Raw genomic sequence first — 23,344 nt, 5'->3', positions numbered from 1 at the left:
GGATCTTCTATTCAGCAAAGCCCACATTGCACCTCATGATCTCTCAAAGGCAAGTAAGACAGATACCAAAGATTTCATTGATGAAATGGAGCCAATGAGTATTCTTCGTGAGGATGGTGCACCTACTACTAGTTTGTTGTTTGGGCAGCAGACTAAAATGATGAAGGGAAAGCATATCATAATTAGAAGAAAGGAGGTGTTACACGATCAGAATCAAGTGTTTGATAGAGGAAAGAATTGATGTTCACTTTTGGGGGGCCTGGGGCCACCCAATTTCACCTTGCATCATGTGAAGCATGGATGCTTGGTCTACTCCTTCAGGGATAGCTGGAATCTCGCTATCCCCACATAATTTCATTTGAGAAAGGCACTCCCTACCCGAAATAGACATGGAACACCTTGACAGTCACTGAGCATCCTAGTACTAATTCCCACCACTCGACTTGACAAAAAGATAATTAAGTGGGCATGCATGAGCTATTAAAAATGATTCTTTTAAAATGTAATAAGTTTATGAATCGCTTCTGATTCTGATTTCATGTTCTTGCAGATTTCCTCTCACCTCTTCACCCTTTTTCTTGCTATTCTATCGAGTGAGTCCTAAGTGTTTAATATCAAGTATTTCAACTCCTTCGTTGAGCTTCAGTTGGTGAAAGAATAATATAGTTCCATTATTGTCATAATACTATTCCTATGAAATGAGAACTTCTCAAGAATCTATAATTCAACAAATTGATAATGGAATCCAACTGGAAACAAGTGACATCTTGGCATAGCATTACATTTGACACAGACTTAATTAAGGAGAGGAAGGTTCATTAAATAAGCAATTCAATATACAATCAATAATGGGATATCGAATAACTTCTGCAATTTCGAATGCATGAATAAATCATTAAGAAAGGGAAAAGCATATCACATAACCTAATCACAAAGGTATGAAATTCGATTTGATTTTTGTTCAACCAGCTTCTCTGAATCACATATCCAACACCAAGCTTATATCAGTTAAGTTTGTGACTTGGTTTATCCTCCAAAGAAACCAAACACAACAAATAAGATGAATGGGAAAAAGAGAGGAAGTCGAAGTAATGATGCAAAAGTCTTGTTTTCTTTGCTCTTCCGGCTGGTATATTAAAGAAGACATGAGCCTTGGCTTAATTCTAAGCAGCCGATTCCTTAGACGTGAGCAATCCCAATGCAAAACTCAGAGTAGATATGAATTACGACTAGTTTGAATCACTTGCAACATAAGGATAAAAGAAGGAAATAATCATAAATGAGCAGAGGTAAAATCGTGGGAAAGAATGTCTTTGGCCTCACCCGACTTCCATAACTAAGGAGGCATTCGAAAATACAAAAGGCTTCCAAGAAGCCATAACTCTTGAGCAATTAAAAGATTTGTCTTCTTGAATCACCGATATCATATGCCAAGTGTAAATTCAGCCTCTTATAAGAAAATAAATAAATATGGAAAAGAACTTGAAGGTTATAAATCAAAAAGGATAATTTATAACCATATTTATTTACTTGCATGTAAATATACTTTATTAAGATGGCATTATATTAAATGTTTATCCAAGGTTGTACTTTTTAAATATGTATATCTAAATACATGTTTCATCTGTAAGATTATTTTATCTTCTTGTACACGCATTTAAATGTAGGTATTAAATGGATAAAATCTTGTATAAAAGTAATACTATGGTGTCACCTTTATTTTTTTATCTATGTGCACGTACATAAATATGTATTATAATAAAGTGATGGAAATGTCAACCATTATCCAATAAAGGTATATACTTTAATTAAGTTAAAATAATTAATATTTTTTATATTTATCTAATAGCTCATGCGTGTCTAATGCGTGTATCCTGTTATGCAGTCGCTAGGTCCTCAGCCATGGTGATTCAAGATTCATACCCATTTGTCTAATGATGGTGATGCTCCTATGCCCAATTCTTTTCTGACAATGCTTCCACCCCTTAGACGTGTTCCCTACAAGGAAATTCTCCGCAGTTAAATCATATTATCATAACAACTTATTAATAATAAATAATCATAACAGCTAACTGGCTTTTCAATTCCATGAACTCATGATAAATAATCGACTAGCATGTTATCTTCATATGAAATTATAACGATTAACCATCTTACCATTTCACAAGATTATAACAAATTTAACTGTCAATTGACTTCATGTGAACCTCAACGGCTATATGAACATTTTTAATTGGGTCGAAAATTGGGATGTAACAAACCCCATGGGGTATTATCCCCATCCACAATTCATAGAACCTTCACCAACGATTCTGACACCTAGACGTAAAAAAATATACAAAATCAGCCAATGAAAATATTTTGGAATTACATACTAAATCATCAGTGAAGACTTAAAACTTACTTTGAGGATCTCCTCTATTAGCTTTTCATAGCTAGCATCAAACACAATCCTCACAATCTTCTCTGCTTCAAGCTTCTTGGCATAAGGACTCTCTAACCATTTCTTATCTAGAAACATGCGCCTCGGGTCTAACAATTTCTGGGATATGCTTTGCAAGTTTAGAAAATTAGTAGCGAAGCATGCAACCCCTCCTTGTACAAGATCCTTACCACTAGTGTGCTCTCTCATAAGACTCAAGATCCATGTATGATTGTAGATGTACTTTGAAATATTCCATCCATCTTTAACCAACTTCTCCACCTAGCTCAGTTTCCGTAGGTCCTCAAGGAGCAAGTCAAGACAATGAGTAGCACAAAGGCTCCAAAATAATGTGGGATGACTCTCCATCAAAGTTCTACCCGCTGCCGCATATGCAGCTCCATTATCAGTCACAATTTGGATGATGTTAGCCACTCCCACTTCCATTACCACCTCATCCAACATGTTGCACAAATTTTCTGCATTTTTTACTTGATCAAAGGCATCAACTGATTTTAGAAATACCGTCCCCATGAAGCAACTATAGAGTTGATAAGTGTCCTGGTCCTACCATTTGTTTACCCATTGAGTATAATGGTGCAACCTTTCTGTTCCCAAACTTTTCTTTTCTCTTCCACAAATTGATGAATGTTTTTTTACTTCGTCATCTAACAACAACCCACTCACCTCATAACGAGTTGGGGGCTTGAACCCTTTACTAGATAAAGAAATAGAAGTGACCACTTGATCCCAATACAAACTACATAAAGAATTGAAGGGAATATCATTGCGGATCCAAAATCTTGCAATTGCCACCTTTGTCTTCTCATGCATCTCCTTGTTCCATGCAGTGCCTAGCAAGTCGGGTTGAGCACCAAAAGTGTTACGTGGAACCCAAAAGTCTGATAAAGACCCACCCACACTTCCTGATCCTTGTATCCAAGGCCCAATAGAAGAAGAAGCCTCTCCACCTGTTTTTGATGTTGTAGAACTAAAAGTCCCCACTGGGGCTGCCATGGCCTCAAATGTCCTTTTTTTCATTGCCTTTGTGCATATTTTTGAAGGCTTGTCAAAGCCTCTCTTGTAGCCTATTCTGGACACTTGTCACACAGTGTAATATCATTGGATGAAATCTTGGCAAGATGATATTTCAATCAACTTATGCCTGTAGTCATTTCTTTAAGGCAATGGATACGTTGAATATCTCCTTTGTTTGCCCCTGGGATCCCATGTTTCCATGAAGGGTCAATCCGTCTGCCACCAGCCATTTCGTACAGTCACAAGCTGGCACTACAAATTTGCAAATTGAAAGATAAATAATTATTACATACATGGAAATCAAAGATTATAAATTAAAATTTAATCACAATTAGGAGAAGTTTATAACAGTTACAAACTTATAGTTAGTTACTGTTACATGTTACTGTTTTAAAGTTTTAATATTAATTAAATTATTATAACAAATAAATAAATTTAGTATAATAAAAAAAATTAAGACTGTTACTGGTTATTGGCAGACTGTTACAGATTATTAAAACTTTAACAGTAACAGACTGTCAGTAGATATTTAATGGTAACAGACTGTTACTGATTTACTATTATATGCTAGTATAATAAATTACTATTAAAAATGTAACTGTAACAATTTTTATTTAATTAAATATAATAAAATATATTAATAAAATATAAAAAACTAAATATGCAAAATATAAAATTGGGAAAAAAAGACAAATGGAATCCCCACCAATATAGAAGAGTCAACACTGTTATCTGATTTTAGCTTTTTGGTGTTAGTCACCTCAAGCAAAAAAACTTCCCACTCTGCAGAAACAGTTTTGAAATTTTGGAGCAAAAACTTTGGGAAAATTTGTATATGCACTCCTAATATCCTGAAACAGTGAGAAAAAATCAACATGGAGCCTTCTGTCCAAGAGCCAAACACCAGGCTATCACGGTGAGAAAGAGTACCAGACTCTTTGTCTGTCATTTGCATCTGTCTGCCTTTCCCAACTTGTGGCGTCTTACCAATACCCGACTCTCCTCACTTGCGGTGGAAATAATAACACTTTTTCAACTTTCAACCTAATGCGTTTGTTCTTGTTGACCACAGTCAATGATTTTATTGACCACATATTTGTTTTATGCGCGATAAAAGCACATACAAACTTCCGTGATTTTAATATAATATTGGGCCGATATTTTCAGCATTTATTTTGTCTGCACTTTGAACATGCAATAATCTGCGATTTTGGTGATATATCGCCGAATGTTTCAACTATGGTTGCTACATTTCATAACTTAGAATAGGATTTCATTTCATTTTGATTAAAAGTAGTGTTTAGTTGAAAGGAAGATATTTTGGATGCATCTTTGGTGAACTCACTTCGACCAAATCACTAGATTCTTGATGATCGTAAGTTTTCCTTGTGTGGTCGAATGGCGTAATTATGAGCTTTGCTTCGATTATTGCTTGCACATTGACATGCATCAATGGATAGTGTTAATGGAATGGTAATAGTTTGAAACATCTTACATCTAGCTTAGGAGATTGCACTAGCTTGGTTGATGTCAATGGCTAAACTAGGTCTAGTAGAGTCACAAAGGCATTCATCATCTCTTGCATTCTAAGTGTTAGATTAGGTTCTCCAAACCCTTATCTTTTGTAGTTTGTTTGGTTGGAAAAAGATAAAGTAGTTGATGTCCATTGAATGAACCACATAAGTCCCTTTGTGATAGCATATTGCATCATTTCAGCTGAGTGAAAGTCTACAATAATAAGGAACCTTGAGGTTGTGTCATTTTATCACACAGTTTGTATACATTGTTTAGCATGAGAATTCTTATTCAAGTGAAAGTTGGAGATTTGGTGTTTTATCTTGGAATACTAAGTATTCGATTCCGCATGTTGTAGTGGCATAAAACTCACATCAACACTATCGTCAACTATAACTCAAAGAGAGCCAAAATCGCTTCAAGAGGACTGATGATTCCTTTTCATTCTTTTTAATCAAGTGGATAGAAGTGATCTAAACAAACAACTCTACTAAAAGGCCACAACATTGGCTTGTGATATTCCCAACCTAAACATAAATCAGGCTAAGAGGCTTCATGGATGCTCCTTTAGATTACCCAAATAGGGGAGTCAAAAAGTGACAATACTTGAATTGAAAAGGTAGTTGTGTAAAATGCACAAGATCCTATCTAACAAGTACAATACAAGTGTTTGATTTCCTCTCAGCATTAATGCATACACTTTCTCTTCCTTACTTAATGTAAAGAGATTAAACTGAATTTGTGTATTTATATAGGTCTTCATTCAAAAAAGGCCACCTATAAATCATTTTGGAATGTACTTGTTGCAATTCATCCCTCCTAGTTCTTTTTGAAAGCACAAGAAAATGAAGAATAGAGAGAAAAGATAGCATGCAACTACCCAGTAGCAATTTAATTCATTATAAGTTTCAGCTTGATCAAATAGCTATTTTAAACTTAATGATAATATGTCTTCAAGGTCATGTTGTTTTCGTCCTCATATTGAAGGGCTTGTTCAATAGAAATTCTTTATTGTTATCTGATATTTCTTTGTATAGAAGAAACAAAAGGTATTCTCTATTTTGCCTTAAGTTGTAACTCCAATAGAAACTTCCATAGTGAATTCTCATATTCAATACAAATAAGTAAATAATACCCCCAAATGCCTAAATCGAAAGAAATGCACTAGATCACAAAAGATGTGGTATACATCAATGTGAGTGCATATAGTAGCTTTGGCCAAATATAAAATGCATTTGCCCATATATTCTCAAAAGTCCTTGTGAAAGGAAACTTTAATAGAAGACATAAACAACATCCTAGCCAATCCAATTAACATCAACTCACTTCCTACCAAATTAAAAATGAGTTATAACTAGTAAGAGATCTTCTATAGTTATTTGTATGAATCTCCAAGTTTTCTAAGTAAAAACAATTATTCTCATGAAAAACTTTCATGAAATTGTGTTCTAAGATTGTTAGTTAAAGTTATTACCAGAATAAAAGAGCAATTACAAGCTACTGTGAACCTTAACATATTGATTAAGAAAGGTCTTGACTACACCTTACACCCTATCTAAATGAATATAAAAACATCAAACAAAAAAACATGTGATAAGTATTCACCTCAAAATCTTTCCAATCCATAAGTTTCATGTTTGATGATTTTAGTAAGGAACCAAAGTTTGAACAATTTCGTTTGAATCGTTTAAGTCCTCTGAACGATCCAGCAGGATCTGCAAATTCACAATCTTCCTTGTAGATTGAAACACTCAAGTTTCCTGTTCACATTAAATTGAATCCTTAAAAGTTATCTTGTTCAAGGGACCTAACATAAAATAATAGTAAAGAACACATGCATAAGCGAATTAAAACTATATCATTTAAATTATAAATTTATGGTCATTCTCATTTTGATTATTTATCAGTGAATAATACTTAAGTAGGGGCAGAGATTTTCCTACCAACATTATACTAGAGATTTGTCTTTTACAATATAAATTAGTTAGTCATTTCTTCACCTTCCATGTAAAGTATACTTGGTTTAGATAATCTGAATGAAGAGAACAAGTTCAAAATAAAGATAGAATACTTGGACTTGGGAGTGACAATTGAACAAGGGTCCATTGGTATGCATCTCCAGTCCAATGCATGACATTTCAAATTTTCAAGCATTATTAGGCCAATTAGATGAGGAGGAAGCATACCCTACTATCCCTAGCACCTAGGCCCCAAAATGGAGATGCCCCCTTGTCGGCAATGAGTGGGCATAACCTACTGTTCCCGGACACAACTAACAACTCATCCTAGCACCCCTCAACCCCTAGTAGCAACATCAACTGAAATGTATTGATCCCCATTACATAAGAGCACAAGTTCACAACTAATTTCCCATTGAAAAAATTGGGCAGCATTTTTCCTTACTAAAATGATCCCTAGTTGATTACAACACTGCCAAGAATATGAAGGCTTAAAAGTAAGAAATTATGCCAGTTCTAGATGAGAGACAAGAAACCCTATCCCACAAAATTTCAGAATCTTCAACCAATACATCCAAAATTCCACTCTTGAGCTACCATCCTACAAATAAACTATTTAAAGGTCTTCCCTCACCTTCAACCTGCAGGAAAATCGTAGGAAAGACAACAAACTCAGCTCGTCTCTCCATTTAACCTCTTCAAGTATGATGCCTACCTATGAGATTATAATCAACTAGTCAACAATCGTACTTCCAAATGCATATCTACCAGTAAATAATGCTTTCTACCTATTAGAAATAAATTTATCAATAAACAAAAAATACCTTTGCAAGTCAGTTCTACTCAAAATAACCGCAATGTTCTATCTTCATGAAGATCCTTTTCCAGAGATATAAAAAGATTATGATTAGATTTTTTTTTCTATCAGGTATTGATCCTACATTCATGTTCCCATGAGACACAATAATTTAGACATATTTTCCTAAAATCTGTGTAGATGTAATACAGTAGAAAAAGCAAAGGAAGCTTTTTCGCTGGCTTCATGCTACTCCTTTTCCAAATAAATATCTAGACTTGATATGATAACACCTATTACTTTTTTTAGGATTCATCTAAATCATTATTGATCCCTATATTTTTCTTTGACTCACTCATATAAATGATGATTAAAAAAGCAGTAAATGAAATAAAAAATGCAACAGCAATAATTAATAAATGCAAGAGTAATTACTTCCATGATTGTTGTTCCATTCCCTTCACAAAATAACTCGAGCTTTGATGTGATGGAGTATCTCAAAACAGAATGCCTAGAATTAGCATGTTGTTCTGACATGTTTGGAAATGTTTGATAAACACAAAAGAAAACAGACACTGAATGAATTAACACATGCTCATACAAGGCAACACCAAAAGTTTAAAATACAAAGTGGATAATCATGCCAAAAGTGTACACTATTGAGAAAGTTTGTTACAGGTTTTGGTAGATTTTCAATGTAAGGTTTCAGCAAATATCAACAGGTATCATCCATTTGCAGCAGGCTTTCCCATTGGTCTGTGCAGGGACTTCAAGGGTTAAAAGAGACAATTCCATCTCTGTCCTTCATTCATCATATAGTCACTATCACAAAGAACTTAATCAAATTTCAGATGATTTCCAAGTGTATTAGAAGTGCTCAATGATAGCACATCAAATGGCATTCATTTATAGAAGTTAACATCTATATTCAGTCATCCAAGACCAATTAATATAACTTTGTAAAGATGCCTATTGATTAGTGACATTATTTTATTTTCATACAAAGTGCCTGAGGTTTGATTTTCTGATCTTCAGAATTTGTTTTTATAAAGGCTGTGCAAAGGCGGCCGTGTTTCAAGGCTTCCAATATATGGAGATCTAGGTTTGTCTCAGACAATGGTGCCTAAATTTTTGTAATTAAAATTTGGGTCAAAAGTGGTGCAAAGTATTCATTAAAAGTTCCATAAGACATTGTGACCACAGCTTGCAAAACTATTAATTTAGGCAACGTCTCATGAGATTTCTCTCTCCTCTCAGTGATAGGGGAGGCTCCCTTCTTACCATAGGTGGCTTCAATAGAAACTGAACTAACATTACAGAAAGGCTGGTTCTCTTAATCTATTCCTCTTTTTTTGGGAATGATTCTACAACATGCAAACAACTAATAAACAGCACTAAAAGTTAACAAAAAGCACCTATTGCCACAATAATATCGAGGCTTATGAGTTGACATAACAGCAACATCAAAAACACCAATCTACTTTATACTGGTAGAATAGTTGCAGTGTAATAACCCCCAAATAATGAAATTCAATATTAGATCATAATAGGTGAAATAAATAAAAGCCTCTTCAATTTAATTATTGATATATCATTAAGAATTCATAAGAAAATTATGTGTACTAACCGATTAAGAAAGAGATTGTAATAACCATTTAAAACTAATTAAGAAATTGAAATATATAAACAAATGTCTGATGAGTTATTTATTAATAACATGTATATGTAATAATTAATTACTGAATATTAAATAATATAAATTTATATTATTACTAATAAACAACTAAATTAGTTAAATATTATCTGATCAAATAAACAAATGCAAACTAACAAAGAAATCTACATTAATAAATAATTATTATTATTTACCTATTTTTCTAATCAGTATATATTCGATCCAAACTATAATAATCCTACCACAATGGGCAATCTTATTACGTAATTATCTTGACATGTCACGACCCTTAGACTCATAGTAGAAATGCTATAAAACCATAAACACTCGGTTAATTAAGGATCATGGAACAAGAGGAGGAGAACAAATAAATAAAAAAGATGACCGATCGATTAGAAATGGGGAACGTATACTCCATGCATCTTTTAAGGATTTAGTAAGTACTTCAAAAGGAATCCAAGTGTATAAGAATGCATATAAAAGAGGAGAACCAACTAATTAGAGGGGAGCAGCAACAAAACCCGAAATTGTAGGAGGTAAGTTATATAAGGTATGTGATGTTAAAGGTAATGTATTTTAGTAATTAAAAAGGCTCTCTTTTTAGTTTAAAAATATATTATATAATTTCTCCTTCACAATATTGATAAGGATATAGATGAGGAAAGTTAAATTTTTTTTAAAATTATTGATAGGATATATATAGGGGAATATATATTTAAGTGTTGATCTTATTAATGTTAGGAAAAATGATTTTTAATTTGAAGACTGATAATTATAATTATAAGAATAATTAATATGTTATAAGACATTAATATAATTTCTTGTGGAGAATAAATGGAAAATGGCTATTGTGCCTGTGTGATAGATGAGTAACCTTGTATGAATGGCTAGAATATTCTGATGGTGTCAACATATGCATATGTGATTGGCCTTGGCTAGAGTATTTCCCGTCCAAGAAGAACCTTAACGGGTGCATTCCAGGGAAGACAGTGGAATAGCTAAGGGTTGGGAAACCCAATTTGGAGACATCTTTAAAGATGAGGTTAAGTTAGAGGATAGATTAGTATAGTTAATTTAGAAAAAAGTTCATGCAGCAAAACATGAGACTTTGCATGGTAAAACAGCACATGCAAGCAACATGCAAATCCATACAACCTTTAAAAATAAGAGACTTTTGCCAAAACTAAGGAATCACATGATCAACACCCTCAACTAGGCTTGCAATTTTTAGAAAAAATCTTTGAAAAATATCCACAATTTCATAATGTACCTCCAGTGATTATTATTTCAAATAATTGAAAAACAAATTTCTAGAAAAAAATCCAAATCAAAAGAGGCTTGAATTTTTCATAACAAATTCACCGAATTTTATAAAATCACATCAAAAAATCTCTGATATCGTGTTATGGTAAAACAATGTTATTGAAGTTGTATTAAACAAAGGAGATGAAAGCTCCTTCTATAGATTTACAAAGATGATGTTTCAAAAAGAACCAATCATGAACTAACAACGGAAATAGAAACTACTAAATAAACTAAAAAGTAACTAAGATGACCGTTAAATAGTATTATGATATTCTAGTAGAATTTCTATCCTTGATTGTTTTGCATCATAATGGTGGTTATTGGGAGAGCATCTTTGCATGTTTCATGACCATCTTTGTCTTGAAAGCATTATATACTTGCAATCTTTCCATAGCTCATCTCTTTCCTTGTATGGCTTCACCATGTGATTTTTCTTGCCTCATGTCATTCTTTCAATCTTGGAATCTATACGTAAAATGAGATAAATGACATGATCTATTGATTGGGTGGATCATATAGGCAACCAAGAGAATTCGAACATCTTTCTTCCAAGCTAGAAATTTGCAAATTTGGAGCTATGCATGCAAGATATGACAAGAAGTCATTTGAGAAATTGGAAATGAAGGAATTTAAATGAAATCAGCTATTTAGGTGGGAGAAAAGCTGAAAAACAAAGTTTTTTAGAGCAGTGCAAGTGGATGTTGTTGGGAGGTTGGTGCCTCCGTCCCCTCTAGGTGAAGGTACTATTCAACATAGATTGATACATTTGTGGCATGTGCTCAACCGCCTCCTGTGGATCCTTGTTTCTGGCTGTTATGAAGTTCATTAACAGCTCGAGCTTTTGGTGTAACGGTAGCAATGATTCTAACAAGTGGTATCAGAGTGCTGGGTCATAGGTTCAAATCCTTTAGGTCATGTTGAGGGGGGAATTATTGGGAGGTCAATGCCTCTGTCCCCCATAGGTGAAGGTATCGTTCAACATAGACCGATGAATTTGTGACATGTGCTTAACCATCTCTCGTGGATCCTTGTCTCTAGCTATTGTGAAGTTCATTGGCAGCTCGAGCATTTGGTGTAATGGCAGCAGTAATTCCAATAGATTGAACGCAAGCATTTGGTATGGAAATGAAGTGCATAAGCATATATATACAAATGGTAGAACTTTTCTCCTAAGTGAGGCTTTTATTTCCCATTACCAGTGATTTGGAAGGAAGTTAATGCCAACAAACGGGTTTGTAAAGTTCATTTGAAGCTTGGAAAGAGAGTTAAAAAATACTTGTAAAACACTTGTAACTTGGATTTTTAGCTCCAATTAGAAGTAGGGGAAAAAAATAGCTCTTTTTTGACAAGACAAGCTTACAGGAAGGTTTTTAATTCCATTTGCAAGTAGGCCAAAAACTCATACTTGGAATTTTCTCTTGGTGGGAAGAACTTTTAATGCAATTTGGAGGAATAACTCGCATTCATACAAAGACTACAAATCTTAAAATGATTTTTAAAAATAAAAGACCTAAATACAAAACAAAAGAAGCCCTAGCTTGCACCAAAAAAGAATTCAAAAATTAAAGCATACCTCTTCTTGAGAATCACAAATGCAATGAGGAAGATGAAATCTCGAAAATTTGAAGAAAATCCCCCAAATCTTGATGATTTTGAATCTAGGGAAAACTCTCCAACTTGGAGCTATATAGACAAAAAATCTTGACCAAATCCTCCCAAAAAATCAATGCAATTCTCAGTCCTCCATGAATCCTTGACAAATGGCCATGAATGAGAGAAGAAATGCCTGAGAATAGGACTCCAATGACTGATTTAAGCTTGCAATACGTGGTCTTTGGATGGGAATGTAAGCCACAATGCAATAGATGTCAAAAATGGTGCCTATAGAAGAAGCATATTGTTTTTGTTAATGAAAAGAAGCTGCAAATCTATGATTTTTGTCTTTGGATGGGTTTCTCATCTATCATTGCAAATTAAAACATCAATTCCTTCCTTACAAACTTTCGTTTTATACACTACACGGGCTTTAAGGAAATTTTTGCAAGTCTAAATGGATTTCTTCTCATAAAACAAACTTGAAACAGCCTAGATGGGCTTTAGCACCCAAGATGCAACTCTCAAAACATTGGAAGAAAGTAAAAATGGGCTTTTGAGTTTGTAGAGCATGCTAAAATGCTGCCTTCAAGCAGTGACGGGCTTTTACAACCCATGCACAAGTCAAAAATGTTAAAGTAATAATATTAGACTATTGATAGAGAATTTAATTTTTTTATTACCTTGGTATATGGTAACTGAATTATCTCTTGAATCTCCTTTGTGCTGATGTGAATTCTCTTTCAGATTTATGTAAGAGATCTGAGCTATTGAACTGTAAGTATGAATGCTTTCTTTGCATGGAGATGCAAATGTATAAGTGTTAGTGACTTGCAACATGTAATAACACTAATAATTTATGTCTTTTCCAAGTGTTTGGGCAGATCACAATATATATGAAACATAGAGGCATGTCTGATGTAGAGACATGCCTCTACATGGCCTTAGTCCACGTAGGGACATGTCTCTACATGAGACATGCCCAATCACTGTTGTAGGTTCAATGTATTGTTTCATGACAAACCATAATTACTCTTAATGTGTTGTTTCAAGAAAAACATTATCACTGCTTTAAAGTGTCGCTTCATAACAGCATTACGATCCTTGTATGTGTGTTTGTTACTGCCAACATAAACAATCATCATATGGAAATATATCTCATTAATCAAACTTATCTGACCGAAGCTACAACACTAACACTCCCTCTTAGCTATGGAGGTTAGTTTGTATAAACAAAACATTATACTCACGTACTGTGAGAGGAATATCATTTCAACATTAAATTTGAAGTAATGGTGTATTTAAGGATAACAACATTTATCCACCATTTTAGATGTTACCTAATAGTATCATTAGAAGTATGGTACATTCATGAATATCAACCATATTATATTCACCATACTTGTATCTTCTTTGGTATGTGCACTGACATCACGTCTCATGAATGCTACCAAAGAAGATATCTACTCATGTCAAATCCACAAAGAATATGTCTCATAGTATCCACCATGACATATCTCAATAATATAACTTAATGTAGTTGCACACTACTTAGTTAATTACATAAAAGATATGAACTATCATGATCTCAACATAAAAGATATGAACTATCATGATCTCCCATAGACATCAACTATATGACATCCATCATGATAGCAGGTTAAACTATTGTTAAGGTTGTCACCTTACAATAGTAACCACAATCAAACATCATTGAAAGATTGTCACCTTTCATGATGTTTGTACAAAATCATGTAGTAACTTACATGATAAACAAAGAGTTTTAACATAAAACATCTTTCAACATTAAAATTTATTAAGACTTAACCTCAAAATATAATTACATTTTTACCATACCAAACTTACCTTTGAAGTGATTCACTTTTATTTTAGAGAGAGGCTTGATTAAAATTTCAGGAGTTTGCTCATTGGTGCAAATGTATCTCAGTTGTATGACATATCTCTCCCCATGTCCCTAATATAATGATAGGGGATCTCAATGTGTTTTGATCTATTATGAAATATTGGATTCATCAAAAGCTTTATACAACTCTAGCTGTCACAGTGTATCATTGTGGGATCTATGGATTGACCAAACAACCCCACCAATAGTTCTCAACCATACTGCTTCTCAACCATGGATGTTCAATGTACTCAACTTCAGTAGAGCTCTGTGCAACTAAGGATTTCTTTTTGTTGAACCAAGCTATCATGGTTGATCCTACATTGAAACAACACCATGAGGTACTTTTCCTATCAACAACACTTCCATCTGAATCTGAGTCTGAATATCCATGTAGATTTATACCTACATTATCACATTTTAATCCCAATCCAACAGTGCTACGTAGATATTTCATAATGTGTTATTTTTATAGTAACGCGGATACGCGTCCCCCCCCCCCCCCCCTTTTTGCCCCACGTCTTGAAGATTTCGACACACCGGGGACTTGGGGACTCTATTCCCCTATCCACAGTGGCACCACCAAATTCTGCCACCTCCATCGAGGATGAAGGACGTCCCGATGTTGACTATTTGTTGATTTGACTATTTATGTTCAATGTTCAATGTTCCAATTCAATCCAATGTTCAAGTATTTGCTCTTTTACATCTTTATATCTTATATTTCAATTAGTGTTCCAGGACTCTGCAAGTCTCAGCAGGACTCTACAAGTCCAAGACAAAGTTAGCCTTTCCAAGGCAATTGGCCTCTAGACTCGAACTCGGACTTGGCAAAGTCCACGTGGACTCGCCAAGTCCTGAGCCCAAGACTCTCGCCGACAGCAAAGGTAATAAAGTGCAAAAATTAAAATGAACCAGGACTTAAGTTGCAATTTTTCGGTTGTTATAACATTTATTTGACCTAAAAAGGTCATTCCACCATTTTCTTATGCTTGTGATAGAGAGGAAAGTGTTAGAGACGAGTATTGGGGTTTTGAGAGAAAAATTTGCAAATCGGTTGGCTCTCCCATATCAATTGCTAGTGGTTTGTGCAACTTTGTAGCGTGCACTTAAGCATTGAGAGGAGCTTAAGGAAGTATTTGGAGGAGGCTTCTACAAACTTACTTGCATTTCCATTATTTGACTTTGTGCAAATTTGAAGAGGTAAGCAACAAGTTGCATTTCTTTGTGTTGTTTTGTAATATGTTTTACATTCATATTTTTTACTTTCCATTTTGTTTACATTTGTTTGTGTCTCTGCTTCTACTATCTACTATTTAGAATCTAGATTTATTCTAATTTATCTTGATGACAAGGTAAGAAGGCCCTAAAATTTAAGAATCTGATTTGATGCTAACTTTTTTCTATTTATAATGTATTCATATTGCAGCAGCAAACACATTGACATCATGCCTCTAGTTGAGCCTTCTGAAAGTGGAACTAGGCCTACATAACCCTGATGCAGACCCAACTGCAATAACAAGGGATAGGGCTTGGAAGCATGCCCTCTTGGGCCACAAAAAGGGAGTTGTCACATGTTGGCATTGTGGTGTAGTATATAACGGGGGAGACATAAATAGATTGAAGTATCACCTAGCACATATACTTAGGCGTAATACTTAAAAATACAAAGATATACCCCAGGATGTTATGCGAGAACTGCAAACTCTTCTAGAAGATAAAATGGAGAAAAAAAATTTGAAAAAGAAGCAACAAGAAAAAATGACACAATTAGCCCAACAGGGATCTTCTAGTTTTTGCTCTCCATTATCCCCTACTCCACCTACAAATGCTACTACTTCTACGAGTGTGACCATTCGTAAGCAAAGATCGACACTTGATTTCATGTTTGTTCCATGCATGGCCCTAGGTGCACAACCATCGCTTGAGAGTATGGGTTGGAACAAGGAGAAGCGTGATTATGCAAAATTGGCACTTGGAGACTTCTTCATCTACAGCAACATTTCATTCAATGCAGCAAGGTACTTATTTATTTAAATTTTAATTTATGTCCTCTTGCTTTCAAGTTTCAACTTTCAAGAGACAATAATATGCTTATTTTGTTTATTTTAATTTCTATTTTGTGCTCAAATTTAGTTATAATATACTAATTTGTTTAACTTTAAATTTTATTTTATTTGTTTTAGGTCCCCTTATTGGCAAATTGCAATCGATGTTGTTACTGCTTGTGGTCCGGGGTTCAAAGCCCCTAGTGCTGACGAGCTAGAAGGCCCTATTTTGACACAAAGGGTGGCTGATGTAGAAGGTGCAATCAAGAAGCAACGTGAGGTGTAGAAGACGAAGAGTTGCATCATCATAACTAATGGTTGGACTTGATGGAGCCCAAAATTATAAGTGATCCATTAGTAGACTTGTTGGTTTCCAAAACCACAAATTGGAATCCTATGAGCCTTGCCTACTCAAAGCTGGGATATCCAACCGATTAAAGCCAACTTGAAGGGATTGATCAATGCAATCCAAATCCCCTACGCTTCTGGCTCTACAAGACCAAAGTGGGTGTACATGATCCTGGACAAAACACTTAGATCCAAGACACTTATAGTAGATTGATTAGAGTGCAAATGTATTGAAAGTTTCCTAGAGGGTAAGGATTATAGAAAACCTCAAACTTGCAAATTATGAATTAAAAATAAAAGTAAATGACTATATAAATGTGATAATGTTTTAAATAAAGAATCATTATAGATTAATGCAACAAATGAATATATTAATTCCTCAAAGGAAAGAAATAAAAAAATTGCCAGCATATGAATTATCAATCAAGAGCAATATAAAGACCAGTACTTAATTAGATCGACAATCAAAGTCAATATTATAAGCTGAAACATACAACTTTATAAAATTCAATATATTTAAACTATAAACAATTTTAAGAATTCAGATGCAATGAATCAATTATATGAACACAATTTTAAACTAGTTTAGGATGCACTTTAACTCTTGCAGAGACAAACTAGATATAAATATGGAAACAATTAAATATTTCACATATTCTATGTTTATCAAATTTAAAATGCAATAATGACCCAGTCCACTTATCTGAATTTTAAAATGTTTATAGAAAATAAATAAAACTATTTATAAAGGACACAACTTAATAATAATTTAAAACTCCAATGCAAATAAATAAAATAGACACGCTTATAGATTGTGTCAAAAATAAAATTGCACAAAGACACTCCTTACAAATGATCCATCCAATGCATTTCGATTCTAGAATCACATAAAAAAAATTTATACTCAATGATTCAACATCCACCAGCTTAGTTCAAAATTTCATTCCTTCACCAATGAAAGAACAAAATATATCAAAGTGCATATATACGTGTTAGTAAACAGATTGTCTTCCAAGAAAATACATGCAAATATAACTCTAAATGCCCAAGTAAGAAGACTAATCAGCACTAACAGTTGGGTCACTTCACTACTGAAAGAGTGTAAGTGCCCTCTGAATTTATCTGGGTACAGCTCCCCGTATGTGATTTACAACGAATTTGGATATAGATGCTTCTAACCAGAAAGCACAAAAAGTTTACAAACATCTACCCGTAAACACAAAGCAAATGCGGAAACTAAGTGACTAAAACGAAAAGAACAACAAATAACGCAAAGTCTATTTGTTGGGTGCTACATTACAAAGTGGAAACGAAGAATGTATCTTCCATCCTTTTGAGAAAACGAAAAATCAGAGCTATTCAAAGATATCTTGAAATGTTAATGTAATTGGAAAATAGTGACATTAGAATGTATTTCAGAGAAAACTGAAAACAATATAAAGATCGTGATCAATGGAAAGAAATTGCCTCATAATCAAAGTTTTGATGCAATTATCTTTCAGTATCCCTTCTCCAAAATGCAAAAGACAGCAAAGATCCTCATACACATTTATAGTCCATGTCAATATCCAAAGAAAACTGAAACTCTCCGTTTGTATTACATAAAGCAAATCAAAATCTATCCTATCTCTAACACATAGTTTAGAAATAAAATAAACACCAGCTCTGCCTTCTCACAGCCTCACAAGAAAATGGAACAAATCTGAAAATTTCCTCTTCCTGCTGTAGCACACACTCTATAGTCACCGGAAGAAAGAAAAAAATGAAACCCCCATGCTTGTTTCTGCCGACTTATTTATCCTTTTTTATTGATAGTTGATCAGTTATTATAACTGATTCTCCCACAAATGCCTTCCTTCGTCTTTTGTCTCTTGACCATAGTTCCAAAAATCGCCATGAAATCGCCGAAATCGCCGAAATCGCGATAAGATTCATGGCTCCCGATTTTTTTGGAATCGGAAATCGCTGGTGGCAATTTTTTCGTGTGAATCGCCTGAATCACCTGAATCGGCGATTCATGGCAAAAATCGCCAAAATCGCCATCGTGAATCTCCAGAAATCGGCCGCGGCAGCAAGGATAGAAAGTTCAATTTTTAAAAAAAAATACATGTTTTATTTGCTTTCTAAGTTGACTTTCCTCTTTGTTATAACCCTAAAGAGCCTTCTATTTGCTTAGTATGAGTAGAAGAGAGGAAGAGTGAGAGAGAAGAAGAGAAAAGAGAATCCATAGGTTTCCAACCGGCAAGAAGGAAGAGCACCAAAGAGATCAGAAGTCCATTTGGGGAGGCCATAAATTGCACTGGGAGCATTAAGGAGTCAATATCAACACTCCTCAACTCATTTGCAAGAGGTAAGTGTTGGTTTTTTTTTTGCATGTTAGTGTAGTATGCATTTTTTGTTAAATTTTTTTAGTGTTCAAACTTCATTTGCAAATCTTGAATGTTTTTTATTTTTAGTTTTACTAAATTGCAAACTAGGGTTTGTTGTTTTGTAGTTTTTGTTTATTAGTTGCAAACTTTGATTTTTTACATGAATTTTTTTATTGCAGCAGCCCTTTGCTTTCATTTTCCAATTTCCACAATGGGTAAAAAAGATGAATGCTAGAAATATAATGAAGAGTTTCCTGGGAGAACCAAATATCAAACAAAATGTATATCTTGCAAAGAAAAAATAAATTCGGGAGGTATCTATAGATTGAAATACCACATTGCTGGCATACCTGGCCATGATGTCACAGTTTGCACTCAACAAACCGCTGAGGCAAAACGCTCTTGTTTAGTGGCATTAGAAAAAATTGAACAAGACAAGTTGACAAAGAAAATGCAACTTGAAGGGTTAAGAGGTATTGGCTCCCGTGCTCCCACATCCGCAACCGCATCTACATCTGCAAGTGCATCTGCATCAGCTTCCGCATCCGTAGGTTGTGTTGGGGAGGGTTCTTCTAGGCCTCCTTTTCATCTTAGTGCTAGTGCTCATGTGAGTGTTAGTGGTAGTCGGTCTCATACTGAGACAGAGTCCAACACCAACCTATTGCGGCCTAGAGTGCGGAAAAGCAGAATGGATAGTTACTTTGTGCCCCGCACTACTCCTGGCTCCCAACCCACGCTTGAGGGCATGGGTTTGAACAAGGAGATTCATGATGCTGCCAGAAAAGAGATTTGCAAATTCTGGTACTTTTGCAACATTCCATTTATTGCAGCCAGGTAATTGATTCTTTTTTCTTTGTTATCTTCAAAGTTAAAGTTAAAAGTAAAAGTAAAACTTTAATTATATCTACTTGTTTTATGATTTTAGTTTTTGACATCTAAATTTCTAATCAATATCATTATCTATTTGTGACAGGACTCCTTATTGGCAGAACATGATAGATGCAGTTGCCATTTGTGGTCCGGGGTTTAAAGCCCCAACTGAGGCTGAGTTGAGTGGATACCTCCTGGAGGAAATGGTTGAGGATATGAGGCATGAGCTTGAGGACAACCAAAAGGAGTGGATCGAAAAGGGTTGCACCATCATGACTGATGGTTGGACAGATAGGAGGGGAAGAACACTCCTCAATTTTCTTGTATCCTGTGGAGGTGATTGATCATTCTACTTTCCTACATACATAATTTTGAATCGTGATTGACTATTTCAAATTTTGATTTGTTGATTGCTAATAGTAATTATAATTCGTTGTTTTGTTACTTGTAGGATATACCATGTTCCTCAAATCCATTGATGCTTCTGCTCATGTAAAAAACGCCACATACTTATGTGAGGTTATTGAGGAAGTTATAGCAGAGGTGGGGGAACAACATGTGGTGCAAGTGGTGACGGATAATGCAGCAAGTTATGTTGCTGCAGGTAAACTTTTAACTTTTTAAGTTTTGAAAATAAATTTATTTGAATTTTGAACTTTTTCTAATTCTAACTTAGAATTTCTAAGTTTCCTAAGTTCTAAGTTCTAACATGTTTGAAATTTGAATTTCTAATTATCTTAAAATTGTTGTAGGCAAACTTTTGATGGAGAGGCACCCCACCATATTTTGGTCCCCTTGTGCAGCACACTGCCTTGACCTCATGTTGGAGGAAATTGGCAAACTTGAGTGGGTCAAGTCATGTGTGGAAAGGGCAAAAAACATATGTAAGTTTATTTATAATCATTCATTTGTCCTTAGCACAATGAGGAAGTACACAGGAGACAAAGAGTTAGCTCGTCCAGGGATCACAAGGTTTGCCTCGAATTTCATCACCTTGCAGTCCTTGTTGACATCAAGGGATGATTTGAGGAGCATGTTTGTTGGGCGGGAGTGGATTTCATCTTCCTATGCTACGACCACTGCAGGGATAGATGTGGTGGATTGCATATTTGATGATGATGGTTTTTGGAAACCTGCTAGAGAAATACTTAAGGTAATTTTATTGCAATTTAACATTTAATATTTTACAGTTTACTATGCTAATTGTTTAATGATTTAGTTTTACCTTATATTATTGAATTATTCTATGTTTAAGTTTTGACTCAAATTTTTGTTTTACTTTATATGTAGGCCACTGAGCCTCTTGTATCTCTCCTACGAACTGCTGATGGGGAGAAGCCCTCTATGGGCTACATATATGAGGGCATGGATAGGGCCAAGGAGGCCATTAGAGCTCAGTATGCAGGAGTGCAGGAGAAGTATGCCCCTATTTGGGACATCATTGATAGGAGATGGCAGAATCAGCTCCACAGACCCATCCATGCAGCAGCTTACTTTTTGAATTCGGCATTTCGTTTCCGTCCTGACTTCAAGGCGGATGAGGAGGTTCTCACCGGATTATATACAGTGATCCAGAGGTTGAGTACTGATGAGGATAGCAGTGCTGCAATTATTGAGCTTGATAAGTTCAATAATAAAGAAGGGCCACTTTTCTCTAGCAGGGTAGCCATAGATGCTCGGGAAACAATACAGCCAGGTAAAAATTAAATAATATATTCAATGTTCATGAATCTAGATTCTAAACTTAAAGTTGATTATGTAATTTTAGAGTTAACTTGTAATTTGTAATTTGTAAATGAGACTAATTATTTTTATTTTCCCTTATTTCAGATAGATGGTGGCAAATGTTTGGGGCCACAACCCCAAAACTTCAAAAAATTGCCATTCGTATTCTGAGTCAGCCAAGCAGCGCTTCTGGATGTGAGCGCAGTTGGTCCATGTTCGAGCACATCCACTCGAAGAGGAGAAACAGGTTGACAGTGCAGAGGTTGAATGATCTTGTCTTCGTTCATTACAACCTCCGTCTTAGGATCAGACAGATTTTGGGCACTGACTCCTCTCCGATCATTCTGGAGGAGATTGATCCAGAATCAGAGTGGCTCACAGAGGTTGTAGATCCAGTCTTCACTGAGGAAGACCGTGCGTGGATTGACTAGGTGGATATAGAGGCTGAGGCAGCTAGAGCACGTTCTTCAGGCATTGGTAGACGCACACGTGCACGCACAGACACAGGCCCTAGTGACATTCGTGAGCCCATCTTATATGCGGGAGATATGGCTCGACAGTCCTCTAGGACCTACATTAGACGCCTTGCTACTAGGCAGACTGGATACTCAGAGGCTGAGGCTGAGGCTGTAGCCGAGCTTGAGGATGATGTTGAGGATGATGATGACTATGAGCCTGAGGCTTGAGCTAGAGCCTTGTTTTTATATTTTGTTTACAGATATTGATACTGAATCATTGATAGACATATGTTTCAAAGTTTCAAACTTTCATGGATCTTCATCTTAGATTCTTACATAAATTTATGATTTGATGTCTTATGGATCATCTTACATACATTCTATGATTTAAATCATTATGATCATTTGATTTCTATTTACTTCAGCTAGCCTACAATTTACATTTTAGAATCTTAGATAACATAGTTACGTATGTGATGGATTTTATGTTTCATGTTTATGTATGTTAAGTTTTAACTTCTATTTGATGATGTTATAGTGTGCTTAAGTTATATTCAATAAAGGGTGCATGAAATAAGTTTTAAATTGTTAAAATCTTTAAATTTAAAGGGTTTTTTCAAATTTGCCGATTCATCGCCGATTCATTGCCGATTCATTACCGATTCACGATTCGATTCGGCCTTGCCGATTCCGATCCGATTCCGATTCACGTTTCTATGCTCTTGACATATAATGTCTTGACTTTTAATAAGCTTCAATCATTATGTGCTTGGGATAAGGATATCATAAAACAATTAATTTTCCCCCCTTTATGGTTTAGTTGCCAAAATGTTTTAAAATTTTGTGACCACCTGGCATTTCTTAACACCTTGGCATATATTAAAAATCCAGTTGTCTTAGCAATATCATAGACCCGATAACCTATACATGAGAATAACAAACTTAATGATGTAAATATTACGAATGCAAGAAAATTTAACGAGAGATCCTGGGCCATTTCTTTGGTGTCAATATTCCAACTTCTTGGTCTTATTATCGAGCTCTGATTGCACAAGTCGAGAGTTTCCCTTTGGAGTTCGAAAATTGGAGAATTCATGATGTTGAATGTCGCTTTGTTTCTAAAGAATCATTGCATGAGCTTTGTGCCTTCTATCAAGATTACTGCTCAAACCCAAGCTAAAAATCTTTTTCCACGACTATGGAGATTTTCTATGCACGATTACTGATTATATGTCTGACTCTCTCTTCTTCCATGTTGCTACACCAAATCTGAACATGTTGTTCTTTAATACTAACGTCTTTTTTAACCCGCGGGTACCTT

General features: G+C 34.9%; 2 protein-coding genes across 2 annotated transcripts in view; one reads left to right on the top strand and one right to left on the bottom strand.

Moving 5' to 3' along the window:
• The window catches only part of LOC149542821 (Nuclear transport factor 2 (NTF2) family protein), a 252,809-nt gene that overhangs the window by 78,580 nt on the left and 150,885 nt on the right, over nt 1-23,344 (bottom strand). The window contains exon 2 of the mRNA XM_089797716.1: nt 6,581-6,735. Within this exon, the coding sequence (XP_089653842.1) occupies nt 6,581-6,735 (155 nt within the window). The remainder of the gene's footprint in view (nt 1-6,580; nt 6,736-23,344) is intronic.
• LOC149542823 (uncharacterized) lies at nt 19,422-22,381 on the top strand. Its single transcript, XM_089796517.1, has 6 exons — nt 19,422-19,804; nt 19,944-20,176; nt 20,292-20,444; nt 20,593-20,993; nt 21,131-21,536; nt 21,671-22,381. Exons 1-6 carry the CDS (start codon nt 19,422-19,424, stop codon nt 21,994-21,996), a joined length of 1,902 nt encoding a protein of 633 aa, XP_089652643.1. The 3' UTR covers nt 21,997-22,381.

The sequence above is a fragment of the Cupressus sempervirens genome, chromosome 8 (genome assembly GCF_028749045.1).
Source record: "Cupressus sempervirens isolate cs-2001-9-10 chromosome 8, ASM2874904v1, whole genome shotgun sequence".
Classification (NCBI taxonomy): Eukaryota; Viridiplantae; Streptophyta; class Pinopsida; order Cupressales; family Cupressaceae; genus Cupressus; species Cupressus sempervirens.
The sequence above is the reverse complement of the archived record's forward strand: the minus strand, read 5'-3'. Positions and strand labels throughout refer to the sequence as shown.